Here is an 11,810-nt window from a genome sequence, read left to right as displayed (position 1 = left end):
CATCACCATTCTGCATTCAGCGCCTATGGGAATGTGTGTGTCACAGTTCCTCAGTGAATCGGCTGACAAAAACTCAGTGACCGAGGGTGATGGGTAGAGAGCTTTGAGAGTTGACATTATTATTGTAGAGAAAGGATAAAATAGCCTGTCAAAATATAAGCAAATGTTGTAGATAGCACAGATACTTTAAGTAAACACAGATTGCACTATACAGAACAATAGAACAATAGCCAATAGTTTCAGGCTTTAGTCAATCTACATGGAAACTGAAACACCTACAGTGGTTCAAAGTAACTGGCTATGACTATCCTATAAGTCCATCCTTAGGTCTATGTACCACACTCCAGAGCATTATGTACATCAAACTCTATCCATCACTTGTATGGAATTCTACACAAGATGTAGTACTGGAAATGGTTTCCATAATATAATTAAACCAGAAGCTGAAATCATTAACTGATAGCAGGATTCAGAGGATATTGGAGAGGCTGACAGCAGAGTTTTATCATAACTTGCCAAACATGTTAATTTGCATTGGACAAAGCTCATTTGCCTATGCACTGAGGCATAGTTAGGAATATGACTAAAGCAAAGTCTTTTTGAAGCTGCTGAACACTGGTGAACACAAACTGAATTGTCTCATGACTAACACACTTAAATCATGTTTAACTGTCATTATGCCATCCATCCATCCATCAATTATCCATACCTGCTTATTCCTAACTAGGGTCACAGAGATCTGCTGGAGCCTATCCCAGCTCTCTTTCGGTGAAAGGCAGGGGTACACCCTGGACATGTCCTTATGCCATCCACTTAAAAATCTGAATGTAATTTGACACAACATTCTTTGCACAAAACCCAGGAGAAATTAAATCTAGGTCTCTTTCTCCCATAGGTGTTGTGTCCCATTGCAGTAACATGACATTAAATGGGGAAGTCAGCTGAAATAGTACCCTGTCAGTATGTGCGGGTATGATGGCTGAGAAGGCCAGCATGAAGAAGCTCCACTTCCTCTGATCAAGGCACAAAATGGTCTTCATTTCGGCACTGCTCTTTCTGCTGACATGAATATTTTAAACGCTGATGTTGAAATTCAGTTCTGTATAGTGTGTTGCTACTTAGTATGGCAGTCAGTGCCACAGGCATCATGTACAGCACCGCAAACATGTACAAGTTCTAACAACAGTATGATAATGTTCTGTGCACAAATGCTTTATAGTTGAAACCTCATTGAAAAAGAGGTAATAGAAAATAATACAATACAAAATGGTACGTGGATGTTACAAGAACTATATTTGTAATTCAGTGAAATTTTGAAAGCTGGATGTAAATGCAGCAAAGATGCACCATTGTAGCCACATCCTGTGCACATCTTCAGTGAAGGGTGAAAGGGTGTTAGTAGGCTGAAAAAAAGAGCACTCGTGCCTGTCGTGTAATAAGTCAAATAGCACCATGTTTACCGCACTGCAGGTGGCCTCAGAATGAGTGAAAGCAACCATCAGCTTTCCCTTTTTAACACTCTTGGGTTCCCTTGGGAATGATTGCACAAACAAATACTGTCTGTGTTTTCGTGGGTTAAAACTGAAACTGTCACAGCTTGGTGATCACTGTGCATCGTATCGTGTACGAAGGCCAAGTACTGTCTGCATAAGTAAAACTGATGTTATGTCACTTGAATTTCAATTATTGATTAATAAGCAGCATATGTCTAATTACAGGAGCATTGCGTCCAGTTTCAGAGGCAATGTAGATGCAAGTGAAAATAGATGTACCTAATAAGATCAAAACAATTTAATCCTTTTTATGTCAGATGTGCCAAAGCTCTATCTTTACCAGCACTGCACAGTAAAATTTATGCTTCAACAGATGCTTGCAACAAGCTTAGACCATATGAGACCTGACACCAGCATGTGTGGTTGAAGAGGGAGAGAGTGGCCCACCACAGCACCAAGAGGGACTAGCATGTTGGCATTACACACTATTCAGTAAAGGATGTTGCTATGTATCTATGACCCTTTTGACATTTGTCTTCATACAAAGAAGTACTTTATATACTTTATATACATATTTAAAGGTATTTTCCATACCATATTGAAATGTCAGCTTATTTTGCATGGACAGAAGCCACTTCCTCTTTCTTCTGGTCACACATCATTTTTTCCACTTCCTCTTTCATTTAGGGTTAGTGGAGGACACCAAATAGATCTCCATAAAAAGTCATCTATGGCAGACATGTTCAGAGTGAATGAGTAAAAGGGTTTTTAGGTAAGTTTAAAAAGTGAATGAGTCAAGTGTGTTTTCTACCTCTAGATGATATCAAGCATCCATATATACTAAAGGTATCTGAGAGCCCATTGATTAATCCAATTTCTTACTAAACTTGGAATTTCCCCACTATGGGACTAATGAAGGTTCATCTTGTCTCATCTAATCTTAACTGTGACTTACTGAAAAAAGGCACTGAACAAATCAAGGACAGAATTAGCCAAAAATCCCTTTACGTAAATTAGAACAAAACTGAAATGATTGATTATGGTGTGAGTAGCAAGGCTGAAAGTTTTCCTGGTGTGGTCATGGGTTGAGGCCTAAACAGCATCCAAGACAAGAAAATGACAAAGCTGACTTTTTATCACCTCTAAAACACACCAGAATTTAAAAATGAACCTTCAAGCAAGATTTAATAAAAGCCAGTCCAGCCTTAGTACTATGATTTTTAATTGGCTTTTCCAGATCCATGGTAAACCTTTCAGAGTTTAGTACGTATACTCACACGACTGGTAATGAAATCATCTACCATACAGTTGAGCACTCTTCCTGTAAACCTTAAACTAGTACATTTTACTTCAAAGACAGGAAAATAGTTAATCATAGAACGCTGCTTTATAAGATGATAGTCCTCTAGTAACTGAGAGAAGCATGTTTTACTATCCAACAGCGCATTCTTTTCTAGGAAACCTTAGTTCCTTATAGGGTTTAAGAGCTTGTAAACAATACTTAGAGTCGAAGGCACCTATAGACTCTCTCATGGCAGCTAGCACATCTGGAGTTGGCTTCACTACAAGGCATATTTGCAAGTCAAGAATTCCACATGTCAACTAAGAGCCACCTGTTACATCTCTTAAATTCATAATGTGGCAAAACATATTTTTGTCAGCCTGCAGTGAGTGATGTCTATATATGTCAGAAGCAGCATGCCTCAGAGTCCGTGCACGAAGACTGACACCATGTGGTCACTCAGGGAAATTCAACTGCTGCAAATGGCATAGAAGACATTTTTAGACAGAATGTAAGAGAAGAAATCGGTTCACCATCATCTATAGTGTTTTTGAGAGGCTACCCGGTGAAATGTGATCATGGAGCACACCCACATATCTTATGTAGGTTGAGTGTAGAATGACAAGTCAGCAAAATAGGGTCAAATCTGGGTTAATGCATTGAACAGACTGCTGCGAGGGAGGATCCTGAACTTGATCTGTAACCAACTGTTCACAGTTAGAAAATTCAGCTCATGGCAATTCGAGGTCTAAAACGAATAGGAACAAAATTCAACCTCTGCAACTCAAAGTGTTATATTAGATCAGATTAGGTAACACATTATCAATCCCCTTACAAGTCTAATATTATGGTAGTAAGCAAAAAACAACAAAACAGAAATACAAATAGTAAAATAGAGTATGAAAACAGTAAAGAGTTATAAAAAAGTAATACAAACTATGGACAGGAACATGAGAAAAAAATAAAAATCTGTTGTTTAAGATGGCTAACAGTTTGATCCTCATTCTCTTATCTTCAACCTCCTCCACAGAGTCCAGGGAGCAATTCAGAACAGAGCTAGCCTTTTTTTAAAAAATCAATTTCACTGCTTAAAAATATCTGCTTGCACCACAGTCATAAAAAAATTTGATGAGTGTATTGCAAAGGAAGTGCCCTTAACATGTACAGTTGACTCTGTCCTTATATATACAGGGCAGTGATGTTGTTGCCTGTCCATTCAAATTTATTATCTATGTATACATCCAGGTATTTATGTCTGCAGTCTCCATGACCACTCCCTGGCTTTGTCTATGTTTATTCTCCTGAAAATCCACCATCTCTTTGGTCTTGCTCTTACTGAGCCGATCTTCCATGTTCTTCCTGCAGTGGTCTTTACCCTTCCTGATCGTAACCTTTAGCTCATCTGGATGCCTTTTACCTCCTTGTTTCCAGACGTGTAAGCTCTTTGTATTATTAAGGAGTTTAAATTGGGGTGTGACCCAGGGTATGTTGAGAAACACAGCTACATCTTGGTGGCGACGATGTTAAGACAGAAACTGATGTAGTCAGTCACCAGCTGAAAAGGCTGCATTTCTGGTAAACTCTCCTTCTTCATCAGCACCAACAGCTCATCCATTGTATTGGAGACAGACCTTACATTCCCCATAATGATTGATGGGAAATAAGGTTTATTACGTCTTGCAGCAAAGACAGCAGGTAGGGAGATGAGCTGTAACCGGCTCACAGATTCCAGTTGAAAATATTTCCAATCTATTTTTGGAAATGAGCCACTGGGGGGAAAAAAAGATAAATGTTGAGAAGTATATCCATGTGGAATATAAAATAAATATGCACAAATTGATTGATGGAAAAACAGCTTTGATGTTAATGAGGATTTCAGCCTTAAAGTCTGTGAGTACACAGACTGTTCATCTTTAATATTGAAATATCAGTGAAATGAATTACATTACAAGCACAGCTACAGTATAACTCCAGGAAAAATCCTTATGAAGAAAAAAAAATAAAAATACAAACTTTAAATTTAAAAAATGTACAGAAATTACAGAAAATCATTTGAGTTAAAAACTAATATCTGAAAATGGATTTAACAAGTCAGAATCCTAAGAATGAATGCGCTTGGCTTGGCTGTTGGTATTTACACATTTGTACAAGCCTGACACCACCATCATTATATACATGACATTTCAATCATACTGCAGAAAACTGAGGAAAGGTTTCACGTAGAGGTCAATTCTTTTGTGGCAACATAAAGGAAACTGAAATAAAAACGATGGATGTTAGTTGTTCTCTGGTTCTGCTTTGCTGAACTTTCTTATATCTATCTTATACAAATTGTCATGGTCTCCTCATTTAAACATAATTTTCATGATCTCCTATGTCTGAACATCCAAAACAACAAGCAAACAATTTATAGATGAAAAATGGAAAACCGCGGAGCCTACATGAAAATGAAGGCTGGATATGTGATGGTTAAAGCCTTTTTTTTTTTCTTACAAACTCACAATGCATCATGGCTGACATCATTAAAAAAATCATCAGAAGTTAGTATCAGCCACAATTTTAAACTTTCTTTTTTTTTTTTTTAATTTTACAGCAGTGCCACAAGTGATTAGTGATGGCTTTCAGTCCGAAAAAGTCCAAAATATGTGCTTTTTGCATAGTCTCAATGCAGTTTGTGTTTCCTTTTCTTGTGTTTTTTGTCCTTCTTTTTGCTGGAACATTTAACACAGAACCACTGCTGGTCCTCGGGAGGTGCTGCAAGAAGCCCAACACAAGGCCTGCACAGACAAGAGAGAAAAAAAAAAAAAAGTTAATGAAAAGATGCTGAGGGAGCACCCATTTCTTCTTCTACTCCATTTCTGCCAAGCTTTGAACACTGTTACAGGTGTTTGGGTTCAGTAAGACTTTTTTCAGTTTGGCATGTCCTGTCAATGAATTAATTACAATCAAAGAAGTTTAATACTTGCCCTCAAATGGAATAAAACTGTAATACCAGCTGTTAATCAATGACCTGAAGAACCTGTTTCCTGTCCTTTCCCACTATGAGACTCATCAGGTGATAGTTACAAACCATGTTATCCACCCAGAAAAAAAAAAACCACAAGAAAAATCAGTGTCTCACCAGTGATACCAATCATCACAGCCATCACAACCAATCATGGGACTGCCATCATCGGGTTTGTTGCACCCAGGACAAATCCAGATCTTGTTTCCCATTTCATCTAGAATCTTGGTGAAAGGCAAACAATACAAAGCGTTAACCTAGAGACAAAATCGCTGTTACATGAACAATGCAGATTTGTGAAGAAAAGGACAGTCAACAATTATTCAGTCCATTTTACCTTAGGTATAACTAACTATTCACCTAGACGGAAGAGAATGTGATCAAGATTAACCTCACTACACACACTTCTGGTACAAGAAGAACTATCTTCTTATAAACACTACTGTGATATGTACCAGTTCTTAGAAAAAAACACTTTAGGAGTACAAGCTCTCACCACATAAGTACTGACAGTCTCTGTGACTACACTGCGGACTGGCGTTTTCAGGGAGGCTGCAGGAGACAGCATAGGAGGCGGGGAGAGCAAAGTTGAAGGGGCAGGAGGGGGTGGAAGTGGAGAGGGAAGTGGAGGCAGGGTGGGTATGATAGGGGAGAGTATCGGGGGTGGTGGAGGCGTTCGAGGGCGATTGCCAGGCCCAGATTTGGCAGTTGGGGTCTTGGGTGCAGGAGTCTTGGGCTCTGAATTTGGAACCACCTTGCTGATAACACTATGGACAGACAAATAGAAGTTAGTATAAACAGAATATGATGTAACAATGTAAATAAATGTCTGAATAATAACTGAGTTAAAGGTGTAGTAATAGGTGTCATTTACAATCGATATCTTGTGTTTAAAATCTGTTTTAAAATGTAACTGCTTTCATTAAGTGATGTTTACATTTTGTCCTGGCCTGCTCCCACCCGGAGCGTCAGTCTGGGGATAACTGGAGATGGAACGGCGGCAGGAGTGTCTACTTTTACCTGGAAAAACAGCAAAGACAAGGTACATCTCAGGGACGCACAAACACAGTGACACATCAAACAAAAACAACAAAAACAAAAAAAAAAAAAAAAAGTTACCTTCTCCAATCGAATTCTCTCTTTTTCCTTCTCTTTCTCTTTTTCCCGTTTTTCTTTTTCCCTCTCCTTGTCCTTCCTCTTCTCTTCTTTCTCCCTCTCTTTTTCCTTGGCCTTTTCTCGCTCCTTATCCTTCTCCTTATCTTTCTTTTTCTTCTTCTCCTTCTTGTCTTTCTTCTTGTCCTTCTCCTTGCTCTTCATGTCCTTATCCTGGAGGATTGGGGGCAATGGAGGAAGCATGGAGGGGATGCGAAGGCAGGCAGAGGGGCTGAACAGTGGTGGGACTTCAGGCGAGGCAAAGGGAGCTAAGGCAGATGCTTTCTGCCTGTCATCCTTGCTTCTGTCTTTACCCTTTTCTCTCTTATCTTTGTCCTTTTTACTTTTTTCTTTATCCTTCTTTTTATCCTTATGTTTCTCCTTCTCCTTCTTAGGGCCATCTCCATCTCGGGATTTTGTCTTGATGGAGACCTCAGGTAGTGCAAAATCTCGTGGAACGAAGAGTTCATCGTCTTTCATTCCATATTCCTTCCAGGGCATCTTGATATCCTTGGAAAACTCCTTGTTTTTATCCCTGTTCTTATCCTTATTCTTCTCTTTCGGCTTGCTTTTATCCTTCTCCCGGTCTTTGTCTTTCGACTTGTCTCTTTCCTTCTTCTTCATTTTAGTTCTGAGCTCTTTCTTCAACTTTTTCTTGACATCAACTGTTGGCACAAGCTTGTTCTTTTCCTCAAACACCTTGAGTAGTGATTCAGGAGTAGGAGGCGAGGCCGATCCCGACGACACATAGTCTCCTTGGTTTGACTGGGGTGCGGACGGACCTCCTTGGACCTTTCGAATCACCTCATTGATTGAATCATCGAAAGTCCACTTTACTGTTCCTGTGTGTGACTGTAAGTGAAGTGGTGTCGATGTGTCTTTTAAAGAGCTGCTGGTCACACTGGGGACTTTAGGTGTAGATGGCTCCATAATGGTCAATCTCTTAGGACTGGAGAATCCATTGCTATCTGAATCAGAACCAGAGGAGAAAGCAAAAGGGTCCGGCTCCCGCTCGGCACATGCTCTGGCAATCACAGCATCAATGGAGTCATCGATAGCTGTATTGTCAGGCTCTACTTTCTTGAAGGAGCCCTCAGTTAACTCCCTGTCCTCTATGTTCTGACGCATGTGGATGTTCTCTTTGCCCATCCTCTCACTCAGTGCAGACAGCGGTAGTTTATGCACAACATCTGTCCTGTTCTGGGGTTGAGATGCTTTAACTGGAACCATCTTTGGGCTCTTGGGACTTTTAGGACTCTTTGTCCTGCCTGGGGATTTCTTCTTTTCCTTAGATGGTTTTGGAGAATGGATGGGACTGCCACCCACTGAAACAGGAATAACCCCTTTAGGGGACTTAGTCCGTTGTCTGCCAGGTGATGAGACCTTAGGCTTTCTTCCTGGAGTGGTGATGCCCTTTGCATCAGAGTGTTTTGGTACTACAGGCTGAGGTCTGAAGGAAGGCAGCACTCCAGAATGCGTTTCAGGTGGCAGGGGGTCAAGGCTATCAAGAGAAGGCAGCATGCCAGGGGGAACACGTTGCGGATTGAGAGAGGTAAGGGGTTCCCTGGGCTCAACCCCCCATTCTGGGCTGAGGCCAGGGTACATGCGTGGTCTCTTGGCGGTAGGCATCATGCCCACAGCTGCATCAGGACTGTCCTGGTGCCTCTTCAGTGGGTGGTTCTCATCATTGACAGTTTCATCATCTTCCATTTCTTCCTCATCCTCTTCCAGTGCCACCTGCATAGCTTCAGCTGAGGTGCCCATGTCAGCAAGGACTTCTTCCTCTTCTTCTTCTATAGAGGAAAGGCACAGAAATTATTTTTCAATGAATGACTCAAATTTCTCACGGTAACTGTAACATCTGTTTTATCATACATACAGGTTATTATATCAATTATATTATTATAATATCAATTATTAAATTAATGTGCAATATCATTGAGAAGTATCATATGCAGTATCAATTAGTAATATCAGGTGCAGTATTACTCGCCACTATTTTTATGTTAGGATCTGGTTCCAGTTATTCTCATAGGGACTGGTTGTCGCATTCTACCTCTCATTCAGCTTTATGTCTGTTTGTGAGATTTTTTATTTCTACTTTATTTATTACATCATTTTATTACTCTCTTTACTATATGAGCAGTCTCTGGCACTGTAGAGACTGTTCCCCACTTAGCCAAAGATATAGTTCTATACACTTAGTTACTTCTTTATAAAGCAAGTCTAGCTAAATCAAATACAATCTATGTGAAGTTTATAATGTTCAGTTTTTGTCAAAACTCTATAAAGCTGCAGTTTGTGGTGTTTGTGTAAAACAGTTCACCCTCACTGACATAAATGCAATTAACATTATAACCATCACGAACGTGGGATAAATTGCAGAGCTGTTGTGGACTACATTCGTTTTTGAAAATATTGACAGCTGAATGTATTCTTGATATTAAATAAGCTATGGTTTGCTGGAAGCATGTTGGCCACCACAAATACACTTTTAAACTGTGGAAAACAGAATAAAAACACACAAATGTGCATTAACCATTTATTTACTGACCTTCTTGTAAGGAGACCAGGGGTGGCATGAAATCTGGAATGTAGTCCTTCCTTTCCTCTGCATCTCGGGCTCCAGGCTGGGGAAACTGCAGGACATTGTTTTTGCTGACAGGAAAGAGTGGTGTTTGATGGGCGAAGGCCACTGGCTCTAGGTTATGGACGTAGTCCTCCAGTTCACTCAAACTCACTCCCAGCAGCCTGAAGGCCTGGCCGACATCATCCAGGACCGGATCTGTTCTTCCATCTGAAATAACAGCATAAAAACAAGACATTAAACCACAGCGCGCACACGCACACGCACACACACACACACACTCACACACACACACACACACACAGCATTCTTCTTGTTACCTGAACTATACAATGTACAGTAGTAGGACAGATAATAGCCTGACTACATTGACTGTGCTGCTCATACAGTGAAGTGCCCTGACTGACGCTGTCATTTAAACCAGATGCAACGATGCTCAACAGGTTTCAGCTTGACAAAGTGAACTATGTACAGAAAACTGCATATTTGCTAATTGATGTATTTGATTACTCACAGTGTATTGACCGCAGCTGGTAAGCACCCTACAGACAACAACAATAATAACAGCGGAAGCTACTTAGCTGTGTAGCTCCTGTACTTTTGACACATCTGTGTTTGGTAGGGGGCGCCAGCTATAACTTGCAGCACCAGTCAACAACAACGTGATCGTGTACTTCATGTTTCTGGGTTAAAAAGTACTGGTGGTGAGAAATAAAGCACTTACACAGCTCGGAATAGCGATGGCAGACCCTTGCCAGCTGCTGGATATATCTATGCAGCACATCGGACAACAGATCGCACGCAGTGACCTGAACCGCATCCCAGCCCAGAGCCTGGCAGATCTGCGCCACCGAAACACGCAGCAGCGAGCGGGCATAGCTCTCGCACATCTCGCTGACTTCGTTACGGTATTAATCCTGGTCAATCGCGCTCCCAAAACATGCCGTCGGTGTTCATGTTTCACGAAACCCCTTAAGGGCTTGACAAAAGCCGCTACAACGGTCACTTTGGATCATCTACTTCAGTAAATACATTGGCGCGTTTGCCAGAGTCGCCATCTTGATTCCATCGATAGACCCATCCCGAAATCTAGATCGCGCATGCGCAGGAGTCTGCGTTTTGCCTAAGCAGCGCTGCTGTGTTCGAGCGGTTCATCACCGCCTGAACATGCGCAGGAAGTAAAACTACGAGTATCTCAAATGTAAATCGAGTCCACCTATTTTAGCGGACTGCCATGCACCGGGTCGGTGTGGGCATTATAGAACATTATATATTATCAGGAAACGCCAAGGTTCACTGCCAGAAGCATGAAACACTAAAGACTGTCAGTCTCAGAATGATTTTTTTTTTTACAATTTAATGGATGTTTTTAGGGGAAAGCTCAGGAAACATGTGTTATCGGTTTTTGTTTCAGTACCTTAAACAACTAAGCGAGCTGAGAGAATATAACTGGAATTTATTTCTGTTTTTTATTTTATTTTTATTATTCGCACCCCTTACCAGGTGGTGGCGGTAATGCACAGATTGTTGTTTGCAAATAGGCAACAAGCTTGAGAAGAAGGTTCAGATAATAAAACAAGTAGGTCTAAAGTACAAAATTTACACTGTGCGAAGGACGAAGTTGGACATTAGGGAAGACTGGTCGCTTTAGTCTTACAGAGCCAGGAAAAACAAAGAAAACGCTGGAATTCCTTCAGACGAGCTGTGACATTTTAGAGAGGTGTGTCAGGACACCGGCAGGGGGAAAGTTTAAAGTTGGACCAAACCTAAAAACAGTAGACACGATCGAAGTCTCTCCGGATACTTTTATTTGTTTTCATTCTGAGGCGATGGTGAATGGATCGAGATGGCAGCACAGACGACAGATTAAAGACGATTAAATGGATTTTGATGACTGGACTCTGGTGTGAAAAAGGAGAGTCAAAAAGTAAAAGCATAGGAGAAACTGAGAGTCTGTGCTGGGCATGAATTTGAAATATTTGGGCATGTAGCGGAGTGCAGAGGAGACCAACCACATGAAAGTTGTTCGAAGTCCAAAATGTATGGAAAATGGAAATCTGGACAAGAAAGTACAGAATTGGTTGTAAATAAGAACAAACTAGATTAGAAGTTAGATTCTCTGTGCATAAAATGGACACACTATGCTTTACAAAGGAAATAAGCCTAAAACCAAAGTAATACAACCAAGATGGGGAAAGGGTGAACCAGTGTAAACATCTATGGACGTGGACATTTGATGAAAAAGTACATATTCAAAGAAACTTCACTACGGAGATGTGAGTTCTTGTATTG

General features: G+C 40.6%; 1 protein-coding gene across 1 annotated transcript; it reads right to left on the bottom strand.

The window, feature by feature from the left end:
• Positions 1 to 4,642: 4,642 nt before the first annotated feature.
• Positions 4,643 to 10,590, bottom strand: taf3 (TAF3 RNA polymerase II, TATA box binding protein (TBP)-associated facto). The gene is made up of 7 exons (XM_026311970.1): positions 10,243 to 10,590; positions 9,486 to 9,728; positions 6,899 to 8,724; positions 6,717 to 6,799; positions 6,276 to 6,546; positions 5,897 to 6,003; positions 4,643 to 5,552 (listed from the first exon to the last, which is right to left on the bottom strand). Exons 1-7 carry the CDS (start codon positions 10,406 to 10,408, stop codon positions 5,438 to 5,440), a joined length of 2,811 nt encoding a protein of 936 aa, XP_026167755.1. The 5' UTR covers positions 10,409 to 10,590; the 3' UTR covers positions 4,643 to 5,437.
• Positions 10,591 to 11,810: the final 1,220 nt, after the last annotated feature.

The sequence above is a fragment of the Mastacembelus armatus genome, chromosome 6 (genome assembly GCF_900324485.2).
Source record: "Mastacembelus armatus chromosome 6, fMasArm1.2, whole genome shotgun sequence".
Lineage (NCBI taxonomy): Eukaryota > Metazoa > Chordata > Actinopteri > Synbranchiformes > Mastacembelidae > Mastacembelus > Mastacembelus armatus.
This window is presented reverse-complemented; position numbering and strand designations above follow the sequence as displayed.